The 24,755-nt window shown below is 37.6% G+C and overlaps 1 protein-coding gene across 3 annotated transcripts; it reads left to right on the top strand.

Annotated features, from left to right (window-relative positions):
- Nucleotides 1-751: 751 nt before the first annotated feature.
- Nucleotides 752-24,249, top strand: LOC145502969 (tyrosinase-like). 3 transcript variants are annotated; one of them, XM_081482388.1, is made up of 5 exons: nt 752-799; nt 16,098-16,208; nt 16,700-16,873; nt 20,850-21,764; nt 22,557-24,249. In XM_081482388.1, exons 2-5 carry the CDS (start codon nt 16,118-16,120, stop codon nt 22,712-22,714), a joined length of 1,338 nt encoding a protein of 445 aa, XP_081338514.1. In that variant the 5' UTR covers nt 752-799; nt 16,098-16,117; the 3' UTR covers nt 22,715-24,249. The 3 variants fall into 3 exon arrangements, with proteins under 3 accessions (XP_081338514.1, XP_081338513.1, XP_081338515.1); XM_081482387.1 differs by lacking the exon at nt 752-799 and adding an exon at nt 12,469-12,501; XM_081482389.1 differs by lacking the exons at nt 752-799; nt 22,557-24,249 and adding an exon at nt 12,469-12,501 and having other exon boundaries at nt 20,850-21,851.
- Nucleotides 24,250-24,755: the final 506 nt, after the last annotated feature.

Raw genomic sequence — 24,755 nt, 5'->3', positions numbered from 1 at the left:
TGGGATTTCCTTGGTAACCGAAGATAAATGTTTCCTTTCTGATCAAGTTTATGTTGATTACGTGTAACAGATAATCAGTAGTTTTTCGGCACAGGTTGTTTGTAGCTAATGAATACCGCAGGCTCTCCATCCGGTGGAAAAATATCTGTACCCGCTGTTTGTAAAGTCTACTGGGGGCGGGAGTTCTGTTCAGTTTTCAAATAAAGCTGTAAACTAAAACTGCACCTAAAGTATTTAATTTTAAACAAAAGATGACAAGAACTGCAAGAATAGCTGACTTGGCATAACTGTCCAGCAAAAACAAATAAATTAATGGAAGTCTACCAGAATGTACACAAGGAAAATGTTACTTGCACGTATTGTTTGTTAATGTCATCTTTTATGTGATCGGTAATGTTCAAGAGGAAATGTTATTTCCTTGGTAACCAAAAACAAATGTTTCCTTTTTGATCAAGTTCAAGTTTGATTACACATAACAGCTGATAATCAGCAGTTTTTCGTCAAAATTTGTTTACATAAGTAGTTACTGAAAACCGAAAGCTCACCCTCCAATGAATTATCTTTGGGCATACGCTGTTTTAAAACCATTTTTGAAACAATTTGTCTTCCAGGTGTCATCCGTACGTTATTAACTAATTTAACTTTTGATACCTGTCAGGTTCTCGTCTAATTAGGACACGTTAAAATACAGACAGAAAATACGGGCTCTCATTCTTTTCAGAAACGTTTTCATGAAAAGAAGATCTTTCCTGTTGCCGGAGAATTTCATCTAAGTGCAGCAGAGTGAGCAAGACGAGCAGTAAGTTTGCATCTCCTATTTGAAATTAAACTTCCTTCCGTGATTTAGTTCCTCTTGATAAAGTAAGCTGGCACTATGCACCTTTATATGTATTAGGATATTTTGTTCTCTAAAAGATATTCGTTATCCACAATTAAAACCAGGAGCCACAATCGGGGACGGAGACCGTAAGCGCGCGCCATTTCTAGTATTGGGGCTGTCCCATGATATGGGAGAATTTTTCTATTTTAGAACAAATTGCGCCATTATGTGCGGCACACGCGCGTACATTCTGCGGGGATTGTTGCGGATGTAGCGCGGGGAAATTGCTTCCGAAATTCCCGAGATGTTTGATGCGTTTGGCCCACAACTCAATGCGTTCATATATGTTGGAATTTTACTCAGTATTTTCGTCGTAAGCTGCTCTAGTTTGAGTGAAGTAAGACAGTGTCGAATCGAGTTATGTCCCGCTTTATATCACTGACCAAGTTGTGTTCCGCCGCTTCTTTTACAAGAGCCCCACATTACTCCACTCTAAGTTTCACATATGTTGAAGATTAACAACTTTTCTATAACAAGGCAAAAAACTAGTTGGATATATTTGGATATAGCAGCGTTTTAGAACCTCAAAGTTTCTCTCTTCTTGCCACGCGCTTGCGAGGATTTCGCCATAGTCTATCTCCACCGAAAAGTGAAAAAAAAAATAATAATAATAATTGCAAGTTTGAGTTTCGCTTGAATTGTAAGCAACGCTTAATGTTTTATCAATTAAGGCCCAATAAGTGACAAGAAAGTTTATGTCTGTAGATGCTGCTCTGTTGTCGATAAAAGAGAGCACCAGCCGATGCGTCTTTTGTACAGTCAATAAAACATGACAAATTGAACTTCCGCACTTTCGTGTGAAAACGTACATCGACCTCATATAATATCTCTAGTTTTTAAATATGTTTAAGGTTGATAAATGTTTGAGAACTTATTAAAAGTTTAGCTGAAAATATGTGAATACAGCAGAAACAATCAGGAAAATTACGACGACGCTTTCTTTAATCAGCTGGAATAACGATTTCGATTTTGTTGGTTGAGTTACGAAAACTTCTTGTCTATTTTATTTTCGCAGTGTAAAATTTCTCTATGTTAAAGAAACACGCATGATGTTAGCAGCCTGTTGGCGTTGGTGAAAATTGCTGCAGCATCTCAGTGCAAAACTCAACGAAAGAAATCTTTGTGAAGATTTGTTGACAATTGAAAACACCGATTCTGACTTACACAATAGTTTATCATTGTGGGTCTTTTGTATAGAAAACTGGCAATGAAACTTCCAACTCTGTTCATGAATTCTGTCTAGTAATTTTCTTCAACTTCAAGAGTTTCCTTTTTCCCTTTCATCGATGTAGATCTGTTCATAGAACGGGTAAGAAGTGTTACATTTCATGAATTGGCCCGTTAAAGTCGGCAAAACATAAAATAGAGAACACTAGAGAAGTTAGTTTTCTTTTGGTAGTGTACTATAAAACTACATACTATAAAACTTCCACCACATTTTACACGTTCAGTCACAATAGTTTCTTAAAATGTAGAGTTTGACCGTTTTTTTTTTTCCCCCTTTCATTATGACTGATCTTACCTTAAGAAATGTAAAAAGTCTTAAGCCTTTCAGCGCAGCTCTAGCTGCCCTTAGCGTCAGGCGGAGCCCCATACATAATAATAGAAACGCAAGACTTCTGGCCTCGAGCGCAGTATTTTACAATACGGACCGACCAAGGCCGGCGAATAACATATTTTATATCATAAATTCATCTAGCATCATATACTATCCCTAAAGACCTGGATGTCTAAAACATGAAACAGAAAATGTAGTTTTAAGGAAACACCATGGACCGTAAGTATGAAAAAAATTACGCAAAAAGGAACTAATAATTGTAGAAACTGAACCGTACGCGGCTAGAAATATTTTGGCTAAATACAAACGAAGACGAAACAAAAAGTAGAAAAATGTAACTCTCGTGGGTGCAGCGGGATTCCACGGTATATATAACTACCTGTTCAGAGCGATTCCACATAGAAGCTCATCAGCTTATGAAGAACCGAGAAGAAATGAAATAATACGCTAAGAATAAAAAGGAAAAACAACATAGTTGCCAGTGTTACCTAGCTATAGTAGCCACCTAAAAGGAAAGCAAAAACTTCAATTTTGTCTTTCTTCCTTTCCTTTAATTGCCAGCGTCTTTAATTTCTCATCCTTATCTTAATTACCTCCCTCCCTCCTCCTCATAACAGCCAACAGCTGTATTTCTCAGTGCGCGCAATTTACTTTCGGCGTACTGTGTATATTTTAATTATATTCGTCATGTGTATACACGAATTTATTATAAAGTGGTAGCTTTCATTGCGGATATCGTAATGTTCAGTATGAATATTTTAAAAAAATCAAGCAACATAGCTTTAGTTTGCTTTGTAGATTTCTTTTTCAATATTGCTAAACAGGTCTAAACAATCGGAAACAAAATTACGATCTAATCTGAAGGCATCGTCACTTAAATATCTTGTACATTTCTTCGCTACCACAGACAAACCTACTTCGCCAACCGTAACCTACTGCAGCGTTTTCAAACGCGAACGCGTTGAGAGCTGTTTTGGTGTACATTATTTTAGAATATAGGTCGACGTAATTCTGAGCTTGGGAATAAAGTAATGGCTGCTGGTATCCAAACGTTTTGCTGCTTATATGTCAAAGCTTGCGTGTATCTGAAAATAAATCAGCAGTTTTAGTTCCTAGTCTCAAGGTAAGAAAAAAAAGGAAAACAACTGGCCAGGGCTGTTTCGATTCAGGGCTGCTTCGAGGATAGGCCAGCCGTTTTTAAACTTGAATTTTTACAAACCAACCTTTTTTTAGAGCATGCAGACTATCTCGTGCATGTCTTATGACAATGAAACAAGGATACATCATCCGCAGAAAATTATACTCGTCAAAGCTATAGTTAAATTTGTACTGCAAATTGCGCAATTTATCTCGAACATATCCCATCATTGCGAAAGCATCCAATGCACTGCAATTACGTTTTATCACTGCTAACGGCTATAATCCTCTTTTGACAAGCAGTCGACAGACAAGCACTTACATGCATAAAATTCATAAACATAACAACGAATTTCACACCCAGAAAAAACAACCTTCGCACTTTGGTTTATGAAATGTTAACGTTGAGAACAGTTACATTTTTTTGGCTTTAATCTCGCTTCCATTTGATCTCAGTTGTCGACTTCTTAACAAGAACATATAATTCAAGCTGTATCCATGCTAAGGTTCAAATTCTTCTTCTTCTTTGTCGAGTCTTGCGGTTTAAAATACTCAAGCATACAACCGATTTACCAACTCTTCAAGCGGTTGATTATGCTACTCCTGTGATGTGAAGACGACAAGTACTATAACAATAAGCTCACTGCTTGACGCACGAAAGCAGATAGTTGCTGTTGAAGAATTAAGCATCTTCTGCCTTACATTGGGAAGCATAGCAAGACAACTAAAAGCACCTGCCTTAGCCCTCTCCGACGGATTATGCGTCCCTAGTATAGAAAACTGCCTATCAAACTTCCAGCTCCTTTCACGTATTCAGTCTCATTAGTTTCTTAAGCTGCATAGTTTTCAATTTTTTTTTCTCTCTCCCTTTCTCCGTAATTGATCTATTCTTGAAGCATGTAGGAAATTTGGACTGGTTTTAATCATTTATTTGTGAATGCAGTCATGATTTGCGGATCATGGTCTAGTATACCTTCGGAGGATAATCATGAATTGGCGTACAATTCTAGAAACTATTGTTGAACATTAACTCACCGTAACAAGCTATTCATTGCCAAACGAGCACGATGCGAGGGTTGATAGTTGAATTCTTAAGCTTAAGTTTTCAGCTATTCAAAGCACTTTGTTTTTCTTAACTAATTTGGTTTTATTCGTCTGTTTCTTTAGTCATTCAGTACTTCTTAGATCTTTACGAAATTTCTATAGCTTCTCTACCAAATCAACGATGGAAAAGTCGCGATTCAAGGACATGATTCCCCGAAAATATAAAACTAAAAAACTTGATTGCGTGCAAAGAACGCCAAGAACCGCTAAGTATTGTTGACTAGGCATAACTGTCCGCAAAAACAAATAAATTATAAAAGGAAGTCTTCCAGAATGTACACAAGGATAATGTTGCCTGTACATACTGTTTGTTTATCTCATCTTTCATGTCATCAGTAATTTTGAACAGAAAATGTGATCACCTTGGTAACCAAAGATAAATGTTTCCTTTCTGATCAAGTTTATGTTTGATTACGTGTACCAGATAATCAGTAGCTTTTCAGCACAGTTTGTTTATAGCTAATGAACACCGGAAGCTCTCCATCCAGTGGAAAAAAATCTCTAGTTGTGCGCTGTTTGTAAAGTGTACTGGGGGCGGGAGTTCTGTTCGGTTTTTAAATAAAGCTGTAAACTAAAACTGCACCTAAAGTATTTAATTTTAAACAAAAGATGAGGAGAACTACAAGTATGGCGGACTTGGCATAACTGTCCAGCAAAAACAAATAAATTAATGGAAGTCTACCAGAATGTACACACGGATAACGTTACTTACGCGTACTGTTTGTTTATCTCGTCTTTTATGTGATCGGTAATGTTCAAGAGGAAATGTTATTTCCTTGGTAACCAAAGAAATATGTTTCCTTTTTGATCAAGTCCAAGTTTGATTACACATAACAGTTGATAATCAGCAGTTTTTCATCAAAATTTGTTTACATAAGTAGTTACTGAAAATCGAAAGCTCACCCCCCAATGAAAAATTATCTCTGGGCATATGCTGTTTTAAAACCATTTTTGAAACAATTTGTCTTCCAGGTATCATCCGCACGTTATTAACTAATTTAACTTTTGATACCTGTCAGGTTCCCGTCTAATTAGGACACGTTAAAACACAGACAGAAAATATGGGCTCTCGTTCTTTTCAGAAACGTTTTCATGAAAAGAAGATCATTCCTATTGCATGAGAATTTCATCTAAGTGCAGCAGAGTGAGCAAGAAAAGCAGTAAGTTTGCATCTCCTATTTGAAATTAAACTTCCTTCCGTGATTTAGTTCCTCTTGATAAAGTAAGCTGGTACTGTGCACCTTTATATATATTAGGATATTTTGTTCTCTAAAACGTATTCGTTATCCTCGATCAATTAACACCAGGAGCCATAATCGGGGACGGAGACCGTAAGAGCGCACCATTTCTAGTATTGGGGCTCTCCCTATGATATGGGACAATTTTTGTATTTTAGAACAAATTGCGCCACCATGTGCGGCACACGCGCGTACATTCTACGAGGATTTTTGCGGATGTAGCGCGGGGAAATTGCTTCAGAAATTCCCGAAATGTTTGATGGGTTTGGCCCACAACTCAATACGTTCATGTCTGTTGGAATTTTACTTTAATATTTTCGTCGTAAGCTGCTCTAGTTTGAGTGAAGTAAGACAGTGTCGAATTGAGTTATGTCCCGCTTTATATCCCTGATCAAGTTGTGTTCCGCTGCTTTTTTCACAAGAGCTCCACATTACTCCACTCTAAGTTTCACATATGTTGAAGATTAACAGCTTTTCTAGAACACAGCAAAAAACTAGTTGGATATATTTGGATATAGCAGCGTTTCAGGACCTCAAAGTTTCTCTCCTCTTGCCACACGCTTGCGAGGATTTCGCCAGAGTCTATCTCGACCGAAAAGTAAAAAAAAAATAATAATAATTGCAAGTTTGAGTTTGGCTTGAATTGTAAGCAACGCTTAATGTTTTATCAATTAAGGCCCAATAAGTGACAAGAAAATTTATGTCTGTAGATGCTGCTCTGTTGTCGATGAAAGAGAGCGCCCGCCGATGCGTGTTTTGTACAGTCAATAAAACATGACAAATTGGACTTCCGCACTTTTGTGTGAAAACGTACATCGACCTCATATAATATCTCTAGTTTTTAAATATGTTTAAGGTTGATAAATGTTTGAGAACATATTAAAAGTTTAGCTGAAAATATGTGAATACAGCAGAAACAATCAGCAAAGTTACGATGACGCTCTCTTTAATCAACTTGAAAAACGATTTCGATTTTGTTGGTTGAGTTACGAAAACTTTTTGTCTATTTTATTTTCGCAGTGTAAAATTTCACTATGTTAAAGAAACACACATGATGTTAGCAGCCTGTTGGCGTTGGTGAAAATTGCTGCAGCATCTCAGCGCAAACTTCAACGAAAGAAATCTTTGTGAAGATATGTTGACAATTGAAAACACCGATTCTGACTTACAAATAGTTTATCACTGTGGGTCTTTAGTATAGGAAACTGGAAATGAAGCTTCCAACTCTGTTCATGAATTCTGCCTAGTAATTTTCTTCAAATGCAAGAGTTTCCTTTTTCTCTTTCATCAATGTAGATCTGTTCATAAAGCGGGTAAGAAGTGTTACATTTCATGAATTGGCCCGTTAAAGTCGGCAAAACATAAAATAGAGAACACTCGAGAAGTTAGATTTCTTTTGGTAGTATACTATAAAACTACATACTATAAAAATTCCTCCACTTTTTACATGTTCAGTCACAATAGTTTCTTCAAATGTAGAGTTTGGCCGTTTTTTTTTTTTTTTTTTTTTTTTTCCTTCATTATAACTGATCTTGCCTTAAGAAATGTAAGAAGTTTTAATCGTTTCTGCGCAGCTCTAGCTGCCTTTAGCGTCAGGCGGAGCCCAATGCGTAATCATAGAAACGCAAGACTTCTGACCTCGGGCGCAGTATTTTACAATACGGACCGACCAAGGCCGGCGAATAACATATTTTATATCATAAATTCATGTAGCAGCATGATGTACTATCCCTAAAGTCTTGGATTTCTAAAACATGAAACAGAAAATGTAGTTTTCAGTTAAGGAAACACCATAAACCGTAAGTATGAAAAAATTGCGCAAAAATGAACTAATAATTGTAGAAACTGAACCGTACGCGGCTAGAAATATTTTGGCTAAATACAAACGAAGACGAAACAAAAAGATAGAAAAATGTAACTCTCGCGGGTGCAGCGGGATTCCACGGTATATATAACTACCTCTTCAGAGCGATTCCACATGGAAGCTCATCAGCTTGTGAAGAATGTTTAAAAAATCAAGCAATATAGCTTTAGTTTGCTCTGTAGATTTCTTTATCAATATTACTAAACAGGTCTAAACAATGGGAAAAAAATTACGATCTGATCTGAAGGCATCGTCACCTAAATATCTAGTACATTTCTTCGCTACCACAGACAGACCTACTTCGCCAACCGTAACCTACTGCAGCGTTTTCAAACGCGTAACGCGTTTAGAGCTGTTTTGGTGTACATTATTTTAGAATATAGGTCGACGTAATTCTGAGCTTGGGAACAAAGTAATGGCTGCTGGTATCCCGTCAAACGTTTTGCTGCTTATATGTCGAAGCTTGCGTGTATCTGAAAATAAATCAGCAGTTTTTAGTTCCTAGTCTTAAGGTAAGAAAAAAGGAAAACAGCTTGTCAGGGCTGTTTCGATCCAGAGCTGCTTCGAGGATAGACCAGCCGCCTTTAAACTTGAATTTTTAAAAACCAACCTTTATTTAGAGCATACAGACTATCTCGTGCATTTCTTATGACAATGAAACAAGGATACATCATCTGCAGAAGATTATCCTCGTCAAAGCTATATTAAATTTGTACTGCAAATTGCGCAATTTATCTCGAACATATTTCATCATTGCGACTAATTGAAAGCATCCAAATAAATCAGCATTTTTAGTTCCTAGTCTCAAGGTAAGAAATGAAAGGAAAACAACTGGCCAGGACTGTTTCGATTCAGGGCTGCTTCGAGGATACTCCGGTCGTTTTTAAACTTGAATTTTTACAAACCAACCTTTTTTTAGAGTATGCAGACTATCTCGTGTATGTCTGATGACAATGAAACAAGGATACATCATCCGCAGAAAATCATCCTCGTCAAAGCTATATTAAACTTGTACTGCAAACTGGGCAATTTATCTCGAACATATCCCATCATTGCGACAGCATCCAATGCACTGCAATTACGTTTTATCACTGCTAACGGCTATAATCCTCTTTTGACAAGCAGTCGATTGACAAGCACTTACATGTATAAAACTCATAAGCATGACAACGAATTTCACACCCAGAAAAAGCAACCTTCGCACTTTGGTTTATGAAATGTTAACGTTGAGAACAGTCAAATTATATGGCTTTAATTTTGCTTTCATTTGATCTCAGTTAAAGTGCTAAGGTTCAAATTATTCTTTTTTTTTGTCGAGTCTTGTAGTTTAAAATACTCAAGCATACAACCGATTTACCAACTCTTCAAGCGGTTGATTATGCCACTCCTGTGATGTGAAGACGACAAGTACTATCACAATAAGCTCACTACTTGACGCACGAAAGCAGATAGTTGCTGTTGAAGAATTAAGCATCTTCTGCCTTACATTGGGAAACATAGCAAGACAACTAAAAGCACTTGCCTTAGCCCTCTCCAACGGATTATGCGTCCCTAGTATAGGAAACTGCCTATCAAACTTTCAGCTCTTTTCACGTATTCAGTCTCATTAGTTTCTTAAGTTGCAGAGTTTAATTTTTTTCTCTCCCTTTCTTCATGATTGATCTATTCTTGAAGCATGTAGGAAATTTGGACTGGTTTTAATCATTTATTTGTGAATGCAGTCATGATCTGCGATCATGGTTCAGTATACCTTCAGGGGATAATCATGAATTGTCGCGCAATTCCAGAAACTATTGTTGAACATTAACTCACCTTAACAAGCTATTCATTGTCAAAGAAGCACCATGCGAGGGTTGATAGTTGGATTATTAAGCTTAAGTTTTCAGGTATTCAAGCATTTTTTTTTTTTTCTTAGCTAGTTTGGTTTAATTCGTCTGTTTCTTTTGTCATTCAGAACTTCGTAGATCTTTACGAAATTTCTGTAGTTTCTCTAACAAATAAACGGTGGAAAAGTCGTAATTCAAGCACATGATTCGCCGAAAATATACAACTAGAAAAATTTGATTGCGTGCAAACGTTTCGCATGACAAAGCACGACACGGGCGGCATGATGACGTGGTTCGCGCATGCGCGATAGGAAATCAATTGATTGTGAGTAGAGATTTCCTCTCGGCGTAGTGTGGACTGAAAACATTTGATGCGTTTTCATAGTGAAAACTCTCTTTTGAAATTCCTAGGGCGTAGTATGTATGGGCGTTAAAAAACGACAGCGCGAACGTCCACGGGTACGCAGGAATGTCAGGGAAAAGCTGAAAAGTCAACTGCGCATGGCTGTTGAAAAACATTTTGACGTTGTAAATTGGTGCCCGAAGTGAGTGGAGTCCACTTCGCGTTGTGTCAAAGCGACTGGACTCCTAGCTTTGTCAACGCTAAATAAACCGTCATTTTAAGTTCTAACAACTTAAATTATCTGTTCTCTCTTGTTATGTGAGACATTTCATGATTTTAATGATATGTTCTTTGCGAACACGTGACGGTACCGTGAAGGATGTTTTTGAAAACTTATGTGAATAAAGATACCTTATGCCGATTTTCAATCTAATTTTTTTTCCTACCAAGAAGCGAGCAAATTCCTTCCCTGCCTGACAGAGTTTCCCTTCTCTTTCTGCTCGGTGAGAGACGAGAAGAAACCTCCGCTCACAATCGTTCGACCGTCTGATCACCAGGGGAAACCTATGCTCACAATCGCTCGACGGTTTGATCACAAGGGGAAAGCTATGCTCACAATCGCTTGACTGTCTGATCACCAGGGGAAACCTATGCTCACAATCACTCGACCGTCTGATCACCAGGGGAAACCTATGCTCACAATCACTCGACCGTCTGATCACCAGGGGAAACCTATGCTCACAATCGCTCGACCGTCTGATCACCAGGGGAAACCTATGCTCACAATCGCTCGACCGTCTGATCACCAGGGGAAACCTATACTCACAATCGCTCGACCGTCTGATCACCAGGGGAAACCTATGCTCAAAATCGCTCGACCGTCTGATCGCCAGGGACGAAAAAATTACTGTGCGGAAAGTCAAGAAGCCGTGAACATTTTAATTTGAAATCAGAAAAAAAGGAATCAAACTAACGCTCTCGATCAGTCACGAAACTACGCTTCGATTGCTTTGCTTTCGATAAAACTTTGTTACCTGGTAGTTTTCACATTACAAAACCTTGTAGCCGATGAAACAAGGATACATCATCCGCAGAAAACTATCCTCTTCATAACCACATTAAATCTTTTCCGCGCTTATTTGTTTATTCCAAACTCATCGAAATATCCCTGTTCATTGAAAGCGCTGAACGCACAGTAATAATCTTTTATCACTGCTGACAGCTATCAACCGCATTGAGAAGAAGTCAAAAAAACTTCAGAAACAAAAACACGTCTTAAAATCAGAAACAGAAAACGCCCGCAATTTGGCTTATGAAATGTTAAGCGTGGGAACAGTTGAATTTTGCAGTTTTTAAGCATGCACAACTACTCCCATGTACTGGGCAAAAGATCAAGCTATCGTCTAATCATTCTTCGGGTATCGAGGCTTGGCTATCTCCTTTTGAACGTAATTTTTCACAAATAAACTTGAATTGTCACAAATAAACCTTCTCTTGGTAGAGCAGACCATTTCTTGTCTTATCAGTTAACAGTAAAAAAAACCAACTATCGTACACTAAAAGATATAGCCTTCATTACAATGTTCAATCTCAACTGCACTTATTTATTAATCTCAAACGTATTCAATTTCATTGGCTTTTATCTTTCATTTGATTTCAATTGTCGTCTTCATGGCAAATTGTGCGACCAAGTAAAATGAGCCTTGTCTATGTCTTAGATAATTCAGTCTGTATCCATGGTAAGGTTCAAAATCTTATTCTTCTTTGTCGAGTTGTTTAGCTAGTCTGTAAAGCCCTTCGGGGATTACTCAACCACACAAGCAAGTCACCAACTCCTCAGGCAGTTAATTATGCGTCTCCAGAGGTGTGATGACGACACGTACTATCAAACTAAGCTTTCAGTTCGACGCACGAAACTAGATAGTTCCTCTTGATGAATTAACCATCTTCTGCCTTACATTGAGATGCATAACAGGACACAGTAGAAGTACTTGCCAAAGTCCGCCTCGACAGACCATGGGTCTCTAGTGCAGAAATATTGTCTATGAAACTTCGAACTCTTTTCACATGTTCAGTCACATTAGTTTCTTCAACTGTAAGAGTTTTTGTTCTTTTTCTCTCTATATCTGATCTTTTCATAAAAAATAGAAAATTTTTTGATCAGTTTATTCGTTTAGTTTTGATTCAGAGCGAAGATACTTTCTGAATTTGTAGAATACCTTCGGGGAAGATCATCATTTGGCGCTTTAGAAGCTACGAAACATAAAGGATAGAACACTCCAGAAGGCGGCTTTCTTTTGCAAGTCAGTACCACCCTCTCAGCGATTTTTGAACCGAAACGGGGTTTCCTTTGAAAATCGCTGAACCAAACCAGCCAACCACAATTACTTGTGTTTATCATAACACTAAGCCTCTCCCAATAGTTGTAGACCACATAATTACCGCAATCTTGAGTGCTTTAGTGGATATGTTATATATACTTCTAGAAATATAAACTCGCAAACAGTCTGCTCCCAAACTCTGAGAGTCCGACATTGCCCGATTACCAAAGGTGAGTTCCATTTTGATTTTTGTTTTTGGCTATAATTGAGAGTCAGTCATAAAACACCCACAATCAAAAACAAGTTTTAGAACCAGAAGTAAAAAACGTCCGCACTTAATTTGGCTTGTGAAATGTCAAGCACGGGAACAGTTGATTTTTTTATTTTTTTTTATTTTGGCTCTTCTCTTTTACTTGATTTCAGTTGTCGACTTCTAAACGAAAACATATGTTTCAGTCTGTATCCATGCTAAGGTTCAAATTCTTATTCTTCTTTGTTTAATTATTTTGCTAGTCTGTAAATTCCCTTCAGATCTACCGTTCACACTAACCCGTCACGAAAACAGAGCTTTAAGAAACGCTCCTCAAACCGGAGGAATTTGAAAACGCCAGCTTTTCGCTTTCGTGTGGACGGAAAACATTTTGAAAAGGAACACTTTTGAACACGATGTCGTCACGATAACCATGTGATTTCCCTGACTGAGTTTTACTCAGACACAAACCCAAAATAACCGGTGATTGTTGCGTCCCTTTTTTTTTTGTTTTTAATTTCTTCGGTGTATTGTCGACGGTAAACATTTGACGGGTTTTCATAGTGAAACCTCTATTTTGAAATTCCTACGGCGTGGTATGGACGAAATGTCAGGAAAAAAATGAAAAGTCAACTGCGCGTGGCTGTTAGAAAACATGTTGATGTTGTAAATTCAAAGTGAGTAGAACCCACTTCGCGTTGTCTGAATGCGAGTATTCACTTTCGTTTTCTTGCTTTGTCAACGCTAAATAATTCCGTAATTTTAAGTTCGAACAACTTAAATTGTCACTTCTCTCTTGCAATGTGAGACATTTCATTTTAATGATGTTTTTTTGTTTTGTTTTGTTTTGTTTTGTTTTGTTTTAATTTTTTTTTTGTTTCGAACACGTGAATACCGTGAAGGATGTTTTTGAAAACTTATGTAAACAAATTCAAAGACACCTTACACTGATGTCGATCCAACACTTTTTCCTACCAAGAAGCGCGCAAATGTCTTCCCTGCGGGACAGAGTTTCCCTTTTCTTCCTGCTCGATCGCTGAGAGACGAGAGGAAACCTCTGCTCGCAATCGCTCGACCGTTTGATCACTACGGACGAAAAAATTATTGTGAAAGTCAAAAAGCCGTGAACACTTAAATTTGATTTTGACATGTCAATTGTGTGGCCACCACTCAGATGCGAGATAAATCGCAAAAGAGGAAACAAATTAACGCTCTCGATCAGTCATGAAACTACGCTTCGATCGCTTTGCCTTCCAAAAAACATTGTAACCCTGTAGTTTTCGCATTACAAAACCTTGTAACAAATGAAACAAGAATACATAATCCGCTGAAATTTATATTCGTCGTAACCATATAAAATATATACTGCAATTATTCGTTGTAAAATAATAGTTATAAAATCGTCTCTGTTCATTGAAAGGGATGAACGCACTGTAATCTTAGTCTTTAATCACTGCAGACGGCTAAATCAACCGCATTGAGAAGCAGTCATAAAACCCCCAAAAACAAAGACAGGTTTTAAAATCATAAAACAGAAAACGTCCGCACTTTGGCTTACGAAATGTTAAGCGTAGTAACAGTTAATTTTTTTGGCATTTCTCTTTTACTTGATTTCAGTTGTGGACTTCTAAACGATAACATATGTTTTAGTCTGCTAAGGTTGAAATTCTTACGGAGTTCTACTCAGATAAAAATCCAAAATATCCGGAAATTGTTTCGTTTTTAAATTTTCTCCGGCGTAGTGTGGATGAAAAACATTTAATGCGTTTTCAGAGTGAAACCTCCATCGTGAAATTATTACGGGGTAGTATGGACGGGGCGTTAAACAACGACAGCGCGAACGTCCGTGAGTACGCAGGAATGTCAGGGAAAAGCTCTAAAGTAAACTGCGCATGACTGTTGAAAAACAAGTTGACGTTGTAAGTTCGTACCCAACGTGAGTGGAGCGCACTTAGTGTTGTCTGAATGCGAGCACACTTTTTTTTATGCATAAGAACCTTTTTTTTATATAAGAACGTCGAGGCTGAGATCTACCAAAATTTTAAGAACGTATTAAGAACATTCCTCGCGCTGGGCGCTGATTAAGAACGTTTTTATATTGATAATCTGTATATTAGATGACAGGCATCAAATAAAGGTGCAAAAATGTAAATTGTCCCAAATACTTATGGGCATGTTTTGTATAACTTTAACGATGGTTTTCTTATACCATGACATACATCTCGGTTTGTAATAAACAGCAGTTCTTATTTATAACTGTTTCAAAATAAATTCCACACCATCAAAGTCATCAGACGATACAAATTCTGAAGTATTATCAAGGTTTTGTGACCTTATATTGTCTCAGCTTTGAGTTGTACTACTCAATGATACTAGTAATTGGTTCATTGAAATACTTTAGACCATGTAATTTTAAGAACATCTTAAGAACATTTTCAGCCTCAAATAGCACCAAAAAAAAAAAAAAAAAATGAAAAAACGTTCAGCCTCAACTCCAAAATTAGACGCTCTTATATAAAAAAAGAGCGTATTCGCTTTCGTTTTCTTGCTTTGTCAATGCTAATCAAACCCGTTATTTTAACAACTTAAATTGTCTGTTCTCTCTTGCTATGTGAGACATTTCATTTTAATGGTGTGCTTTTTGGTTCTTTGTTTTATAATTTTTTTTTTTTCGAACACTTGAGTACAGTGAAGGACGCTTTTTAAAACTAATGTAGATAAAGACACCTTTTACTGATTTTATCTATTTTTTTCCGTACCAAAAACCGCGCAAATGTCTTCCCTGCGTGACAGAGTTTCTCTTCTCTTTCTGCTCGGTGAGAAACGAGAGGGAACCTCTGCTCGCAATCGGCCGACTGTTTCATGACTAGGGACATTACTGTAAAAGTCAAAAAGCCGTGAACACTAGCTTAAATTTGATTTTGACATGTCAATTGTGTAGCCACCAATCAGATGCGAGATGGAACTGTAAAAAACGAAACAAATTAACGCTCTAGGTCAGTCCCTGCTTTCCAAAAAACATTGTTACCCTGTAGTTTTCACATTGCAAAACCTTGTAGCCACTTTGTAATCTCAGACATATTTTCTTCTACAATGGAACTCTTCGTAGATAAACCTGGCCTGGAAACCGCCACATCAAACCGGCAAGCTACAGCTTTTTTAGTGTTACTCTGTTGATTGGAATAGTGAACACAAAGCATGTCTTCTGTCGCGAGTTCGAGACAACTTTTTCTTTTTCATTACATACACGGCTAAATTCATCGGCTAAAGATGAGCAAAATTACCATACATGACTGCGTTATGAAAGGATATATACCGGTCTTGTCTTCAATTTTGCGAAGTTAGTGAAGTGATAGAAAACGTGCATAAAGTAGACTGTGCGGTATGCGTACACAATACGGTAAGAGAGTCGCTACATGGCCCAGTGAAAAAAGCTCGAACACAGTAGGCTGGAGTCCAGGGCGCAAACCATACAGCGGAAAAGCTAGAGCCTGTTTGGAAGTGAATATCTACATTCAGAATACTAATAATGTGATATTATTATTGAATTTCCATTTACTTTTCCTTTTTTGACAGCTGACAACCAAGCACGCGTCATGATTGCCTTGAGTTGTTTTCTTCTTTTGTTTGTGTGCCTTGCGCATTCCAGAAGTTATTATTATGGTCAATCTAACGGTGGAAACCAGGGTAAGCCATTGGAGAAACTATATTTTTATAGAACATTGAGCGCCTTTGATTTTAAAATGTCAATGGAATTGAGAAATTCGAAACAAACAAACAAACAAAAAACGTCATATTTTGCAACTGGACAAGGTAAAAAGGAACTAAGACACAGTGAACGAATATGTGAAAGTGAGTGAAATTTCTTGCACTGAGTCGTCATACTTGAAGCAGCACGTACTCATCTTAGCACTTCTGCCGAGAGTTTTAGAAATAATTTATAAATCAGCTTTTACAAGTGTCCCCTTAGTCGGATCGAAGTAAAAATTACACCAGTTATAAGCAGTAGATTGAAGGTTCGTATTTTTAGGACAATCAATGTTTTCAAAAAGCCCGTTCAGTGATAAACGAAAAATTCGAAATCGGTAAAACGTTACCCAGATTTGGCATGAAAAAGCCGAAACATCAAGATCTTTAAGAATCAAATTAAACATATTTTTTGCTTTGTTTAATTTCAGGAGCCCGTTTTTGCTACGGTAAAGCTAATGGAAACTACCGAGATCCAGATAATTGTTACGGGTTCATCACCTGCTCAAACTCGATAACGTACAAACAGAACTGTCCCAGCGGCTTAAAATACAACGAGAGAACAGGCCGCTGTGATTGGCCACAGAATGTGCAATGCGGCCAAGGTGGGTTTGCTAAACCTCTTTTTTTAAAGAGATATTTTATAACATCAAGCTCCAGCTGATCCTGAGAGCTGATTAGCACTATCCACTGACAAATCGATATCCAGTAGATAAGTGTTGGCAAAACAAACCTCATTATCCTGTAGATAGTGTGCCGTTGAGGGGACTCGCAAATGAAACGGTCGGGGATGCTCATGGTCTCACTTACGGGTATAAATCAAGTATTCTGGTCTCACTTCAAGTTTTCATGACGAAACGCCATATTTTGAGCTGTTAGAGTATCTTTAAGGGTGCACTCGAAGAAAAAGTAATAAAAAAAGTTCTTGTTTCCATTTCTAGGCTCGATTTCCGCCGGTCTTTCGAGGTCGGTCTACTAGCGCGGATTTCTTTTCCTGAACAGCGGGCCGGTAATTGAACTTTTCTGTTTTAAGCGGTGTCTTTTAGGGATCAAATAAAGCACAAGCCACACCCGAATAGGTCTCCTTTAGGGATTTAACTTAATTTTTTTTTCGATGAGCATCCCCGACCTTTTCATACGGGAGTCCCCCCAGAATAGTGTGATATCGGGTGGACGATAGCGTTGTCTACCCTTTGGAAAGCTTGAGCTACGGTTTAAACAGGGCTTAGGCAGTTCTTAAACATTTTTTTTTTCAGGAGCCGGTTTTTGCGACGGTAAAGCTAATGGAAACTACCGAGATCCAGATAATTGTTACGGGTTCATCACCTGCTCAAACTCGATAACGTACAAACAGAACTGTCCCAGCGGCTTAAAATACAACGAGAGAACAGGCCGCTGTGATTGGCCACAGAATGTGCAATGCGGCCAAGGTAGGGTTTGCTAAACCTCTTTCTTCTAAGAGATATTTCACAGTATCTATGTCCAGCTGTCCAATGGCTGATTCCACCTATCCATTGGCAGATAGATATCCAGTGGATAGGTGTTGCCAAAACAAACCTCGCTATCCTGTAGATAGTGGGATATTCGATGGACGGTAGCATTATCTACCCTTTGGGAAACCTGAGCTACAGTTCAAACCGGGATTAGGCAGTTCTTAAACATTTAATATTGTTGATATTGCAATTGAGACTGGTAACAGAACAACATGACTTAGCACCTGCAATTCCAAAGTCCGTGTCGCCTGTTTTTCACGAGTTTTTAAAAGAATACTATATTTCTTTGGCCATCGTATCCTCTATAAATATCAACTATGGTAATTACCGGTAAAAAAAAAAAAAAATGAAATTTCAGATGAATGGTCTAGCTAAGAGATTCACAAAAATATAACAGTTCAGTTCAATTTGATTCGTATTTTAACGCTAGGGCGACCAATTTGGTTTTGCCCCTCTGAGAGGGCTTTCAGCGGCCATTTTAGGGAACATTTTTAACAATTTGCCATATAAAGAAAATGTTATAAATCCCGAGAAAAAAACCGTTAGTCGGGAGAAGCAAATGTTTTTCTTTTTCTTCTTCTTCTTTTTGTTAGGTTGAGAGGCTGATTTGGGAATTTGATCAAAATGTTTTTTTTTTGTTTGTTTTTTTAAATTTTCTTTCCTTTGGAACAACTGCATAAAGCGCCTTAAACATGGCGAAATTTAAAGGAAAATATCGCCAAACGTACATCACTTGAGATCCCAAAACTACACTCCACTTATAGAGCAATGTCTCGCCTGTGAAAAAGATGCAATAACATTTTGGGTCAGTTAAGACTGTAACATGTCAGAGGAAGAAGTTTAATTAATCTGTCAGAAGTATAGCAGCTCTCGTAAGCTTGTAATTCTCTTCATTGTTAGCAGCTGTTACTGTTTTAGGGCTAGGGGCATTGTTTCTGTTGTTTGTTCTGTTGTTCTCTCAAAGGGTATCAAGCCATTCGCCTTAGACCTTACGAGAGCTGCCACGTCACCCTAAGCTGTGCTTTTATCAACAAAGACCGCCGTCCTAATTAATTAGCTTGATAACGTGAAAATGATATATTCCACTTACCTCGCGTCATGTCGACAACTGGATGTTACCAGCTCGATACCTCATGTTTTATTATCAGCAGGTTTCAATACAATAAGATACGATACGATTCGATACAATACAAGTTTATTGCGTAACACACTTAGCTATTCAGGTGTGACATCACATGATGAAATGACACACCAGCTTATTCGTTTCCATTTGGAATCCGGGCCATTTGTTATCACCTTATTTTACAATTTTTCGAGAATTTATTTAAGTGAAACAGGGAGAAAAAGAACCCAGAAGAAGGGCATTGCCTGCTCTTGTTTTTAAATTTCAAAGTAAATTGAAAACAAAGCCGTCCTCCCTTAAGGACGTTTGCGCTAATTGTTTCTGTGCATCCTTAATGCGCACGTAAATTCACACGCCACGTCAGTAAAATGAACAATGATAGGGCAGATGGCCATTGCTATAGCTTTGCTTGGATTTAACGATCTTGGACGTTCTGTGACACCTGCTTTTCTTTCCAGAAACGGATTTTATTTACACTTCTCTCCACATTGTCCAAAAATGAACAAAAAAATCAATGTGGGAAGTCAAAAAAATTTCAAGATTTCTGTCCACGGGACATCGAATCCTGCCATCTTGCGGTGCAAGGCGCGTGAAACTATGGTCACTAAATGCGAACTTGTTCTTTAAGGAACCTCACCAGTTAACTAAATTCTCTTGATAAGTCCACTTAAACACTATTTGGCAGAGAACATTTCACTTCAAAGATCTACTTACAATATTTTTGGGCTTACAGACACAGTGGTCTTATTCGCTAACGAAGCCCGATTTTTTCAGGGTTAGGGTATTCTTCCGGGCATGTTCTCTCCAAAACGAAGTTGGTGAGCCCCCATTTTTTTGTGTGTGTTTTGTTTTGTTTCTTTTTTTTAACATTTCTGATATTACTTGTCTAGCTCATCATCTTACAGTGGTAAAAGTCTCAGAAAAAAAAAAATCAATGTTGGAAACTTTTCGCGCGAACGTCCTTAATTAGAAATAAAATAATAATAATAATAATAATAATAATAATAATAATAATAATAATAATAATAATAAAATATGAAAAAAAAAAAAAAAAATCCGGGCGTGAAAATTGACGGTTGTTAGAAGGTTTTCGGATTTATATTATATAAAGTCAAGCTTAACAATGTTTGCGCTGAAAATCTTCGCACATCACATTTTGTTAAAACGCTTTCTTCACTTAGACAAAGTTTCCAAATTTAAATTACACAATTTGGAGTCCTGCAATCTGCATAATAATATGTCGTGGGCATTGCCATTAATAGGGAGTTTACGTAACCACGACGGCGACGCCGACGACAACTCGATTAAAAAATGGCTTTATATTTTACCTACGAATCTCGCGATACTCTAAAGTTATTTACTTTGTTTATCACTGTCAAAACTTTTACGACACTGAATCTGGGTCACAGCAATAAACTAGAAATAAAAATTTACAAAATTAGCCGTCGTGGTTCACGTTCTCCAGGCAAGGCAGAATTTGGTCATTTCACGTTGTTGTTTTGCCGAGGACGGTAAAAAAATGTACCAAGGATTATAACGCACGTGCACAGCCATTGTTCTCCTCATTAAATCTTTTGTTTAGCGAAGTTCCCGTTGCCGTTGCTGTCGTGGTTTTCTTAAACTCCCTAATGCCGCCGTCGCCGTTCCCGTGTTGATCCTTTCAGCGTTTTGGTTCTTGCTGTTACCATGGTAACAGTTTTCTTTAAGTGGAAGTTGCTCTTGATGCAATTCTTACAGTGTTTCCATGATGCATGAAAAACTTTTAAGAATGACAATTTGCGACAAACGAATATATTTTTTTTCGTTATAAAGAGATATGTAGGAGTAAATACTCTTCAACCGTTATAAACGGAAGTTTTAAGAAAGACAAAAAAAAAAAAAAGAAAGAAATAGCAGGGCACGTAGATAAAGAAACGTATCTCGAAAAAAAAAAAATAACGTTTTATACTGTTGCTTTAATATTAGGTGTAAATGAAGGTACCGGTTGCCGAGAGGGAAGCACCTCCTATGATGAATGCGGGCAAAGATGCATGTGTGTTGCGGGCCATTTGCACAACTGCGTTCGAATTAGGAAGGAATTCACATCATTGACAGATGCCGAGCGAAAACGTCACATAGATACCATATTAGAAGTAACCGCAGAGGGTGGTATTTATAGGGCGGAATATGAAGAGCTCATAAATGAGCACTATGAGCTGTTCAGTACAGGAATTCATGAAAAGCGACACTTTATCCCCTGGCATCGTTATTACATACTGCAATACGAGAACCTTATGCGAAAAGCCGATTGCACTTTTACAGCGACCTACTGGGACTGGAGTCTAGATTCCAGGGAACCATTTAGCACAGGTCCAGATAACGTTTGGAACAAAGACACCGGGTTTGGAGGAGATGGTGTAGATACTGATCAAAACTGCGTGCTGGACGGTCCCTTTAGAAAGGGCGCCTGGAGCCGAGTGAGACCAGATAACCCGCCCCCTGGGCCAGACTGCTTGACACGGAGTTTCAGCGGAACTGCTCCTGCCGAGGCAGATGTGATGGAAGTCTTGAACTTTGACGATTTCACTATGTTTGAATTCGGTCTGAGAAGAACGCTGCATGACGACGTACACTGTCAAATCGGGGCCACCATGTGCACACGAGAAGCTGCTTCCGCTCCAGAGTTTTTTCTTCATCACTCTTTCATCGATAAGCTCTGGGACGACTGGCAAAAGAAAAGTATGGCCCACAAGTACGCGTACTTCCCTACGGTTCAAGAAGACATGCCAGGAACAGATTTGAGACCTGCCCAACTGATTGACCTTTCTAACCAACCAGGAGGCGTAAGCGTTGAGTATGAGCCTTTCAAGCCAGAAGAAGAGATAAGGGCGAATTTGGCAGGTAAAAACCTTTCATGCATCTAGAACTCTGTAGTAGAGACACATTCTAATGGGCCCATATTCTATCAACTTATTTAATTTCTCCTCCCCCCCCCCCCCCACCCTTTCTTCTTTCCCTCTTTATTTCTTTTCCTTGTCATCTTTTCCTTATTCCTTTCTTTCTTTCGTACTTTCTCTCTTTCGTTCTTTCTTCATTCTTTGTCCCTTCTTTTTTCTTTAATTCGTCTTTCACTCTGTCCCTCTGTACCAGTGTATTGGCCGAAGAACTACGTTTTAGTCCTTTTTAGTGTCTGTCAAGAATAAGGAGCAGTCAAGGAGCAGTAACGACATCACAAGGAAGAAAAACGCGCGAAATAAAACAATAAAACAAGGGGAAAAAGGAAAAAACAAAACAAAACAAAGCGAAAACAAATAAAACAATCAAACTGGAAACAAACGAAGAACATGAAGAGTAGGCGGATCAAGTAGTTTATTGTAGGTAGTGTACAGTGATTAGTCTAATCTATTAAGTATTACATGTATACATTAATTATTATATTCTATGTAACGTACTGTACGTAGGTTATCGCATTGTAATTAACGTACGTAATTATTGTAAGTATTGTATTGTAACTAGTTTATTGTAATTATATATTGTAAGTGAGTTTTTTTTACTTTTCAAATCAATATAAAGAATTGCTGAAAAAAAAAAATATATATATATATATATATATTTATATATTTATATATATAGCATTGAATTTATTTATTCCGCTATTCTGCGAATTAAGCTGTTTGTCTTTGTTTGCTCCAGGTTTGAGTCCTAACCAACTGCGTCTCTCTCCGCGCCGACCTTTCACTGGCCTCAGTCAACAAGCTATCCGACTGTTCAAGATATCAGCAGCTGACGTAAAGAAGATCAGAAAGCTTGAGAAATGGCTTAATCCCAATGTGATTGAACCTAAAAATTAACACTGATTGTTTGCTGCCCTAATGATCGTAGCTCTTGTGTGCAAAGAAGTCATCCTTTGTCAGATCTCATCGCTTAGCATAACTCGTGCCAATACCTCCCATTAGCTTTACCTCAAGCCGTGACTACCTCGTTACTAAAGCGATCTTGAAAAAGTTTCATCAAAGCGAAGAAAATTAGTTAATTTCAATAACAAAGCACCGTTTCAAGTAGAACATTACATAATAAGTCAAATTATTCGCCCCGTTTGATCGGTTCTAACTTGTGATCACTTGGAAGACGTTTTGTGACCTTGTTATATTTAACATGAGACTACGTCCCTGAATTTTCTATGAACGAATTTGTCAACGAGGTGTCGCTTAGCCGAGTTATCTATCTCTCATAGGAAACGATTACGAGTTAATTATTGTCTAGTTTAGTCAATAGACACTCTAAAGCTTAGAACGTACAAATTTGTGTATTTTTACGCCAAAACTTAAGAATAATTTTCATATTCAAGAGCAATGCAGTATGGTAATATGGCAACATGGCAACATCTATTTGATAATCTAAAAATTAGAGCAACACTTCTGAAATCGTGAGATCCCTCCCATTGGTAGATTCCTGGTTGTGAAAAAATATGAGAGGGGGAGGAAGAGTCAGAGTAGTTCTTTGTGATGCTCGTCTTATGGTTTATTTTCCAATTTGAGGAGTCATGAAATATGCGCACAATGAAATATGAAACGCATTTGGTACCTCTGTGACAATGTCGCAAAACGTTAAAATTACACAATCTTTTTAACACCCCTTTCACCTTTCTCTACCTTGATTGCAAAGTCGTTAATAGTATTTTGAACAAGCTAGGGATTTAAAATATAACGGATTGAAACTAACGGACAAATGGGAACTGCTCAAAGGATGTCTTGCTTGTATACTACACATTATGTGTGTAAGTTTGAAACTAATGATCGAGCTGTGGTTGATTAGAATTTAGATTTAGAAACCGTTGTTACTGATAATTAATTGGCATTTAGAACCCAGCCAGAACAGAACATTTTTGGCATGGCGAAAGTTTTATGTCTAAGCTGCAGTTGATTAAGTTTTGCGTGTGAGTTGCAGTTGACTAGAACATTTTGTAAAGGTGAAGGTTTTATGTCTGAGCTGTAGCTTAGTAGAAGTTGTAGTTTAATAAGCTGCTTTCACTTATAACTCGTTATTAGAATTCAGTTACCACAAAACAATTTGTCACGATGATTGTTATATGTCTGAGCTCGGGTAGCATTTTTTCGCTTCATAGTAAATCGTGTAAGGTTTGCCAGCTGGGGTTTTCGGTCATTTCTTGCAAGTCTCAATTATTGATTAATTGTTGCTCAACAAAACGGTAGAGAATTGTTTGAACAAATGTTATGGATTGCTAATGGGTTAGATTTAAAAATTAAAATGTGGGGTAAAATGTTTTAATCCAATTCTTATTTTGTGTATCTTGAGTTTAATAGCACCTCTCAATATTAGCAATCATTTTCTTATCCTTATCCTTATCCTTATCCTTATCCTTATCCTTATCCTTATCCTTATCCTTATCCTTATCCTTATCCTTATCCTTATCCTTATCCTTATCCTTATCCTTATCCTTATCCTTATCCTTATCCTTATCCTTATCCTTATCCTTATCCTTATCCTTATCCTTATCCTTATCCTTATCCTTATCCTTATCCTTATCCTTATCCTTATCCTTATCCTTATCCTTATCCTTATCCTTATCCTTATCCTTATCCTTATCCTTATCCTTATCCTTATCCTTATCCTTATCCTTATCCTTATCCTTATCCTTATCCTTATCCTTATCCTTATCCTTATCCTTATCCTTATCCTTATCCTTATCCTTATCCTTATCCTTATCCTTATCCTTATCCTTATCCTTATCCTTATCCTTATCCTTATCCTTATCCTTATCCTTATCCTTATCCTTATCCTTATCCTTATCCTTATCCTTATCCTTATCCTTATCCTTATCCTTATCCTTATCCTTATCCTTATCCTTATCCTTATCCTTATCCTTATCCT

Source organism: Orbicella franksi, chromosome 11 (assembly GCF_964199315.1).
Source record: "Orbicella franksi chromosome 11, jaOrbFran1.1, whole genome shotgun sequence".
NCBI lineage: Eukaryota > Metazoa > Cnidaria > Anthozoa > Scleractinia > Merulinidae > Orbicella > Orbicella franksi.
Note: the sequence above shows the minus strand (reverse complement) of the source record. Positions and strands in the feature narration are given on the sequence as shown.

Excerpts from the sequence above, each read along its gene's own strand:
- LOC145502969 (XM_081482388.1), top strand. The coding sequence starts at position 16,118 with ATGATTGCCTTGAGTTGTTTTCTTCTTTTGTTTGTGTGCCTTGCGCAT. Across the intron at positions 16,874-20,849 it reads GAATGTGCAATGCGGCCAAG|GTGTAAATGAAGGTACCGGT; the intron begins GTGGGTTTGCTA and ends CTTTAATATTAG. Across the intron at positions 21,765-22,556 it reads GATAAGGGCGAATTTGGCAG|GTTTGAGTCCTAACCAACTG; the intron begins GTAAAAACCTTT and ends TGTTTGCTCCAG.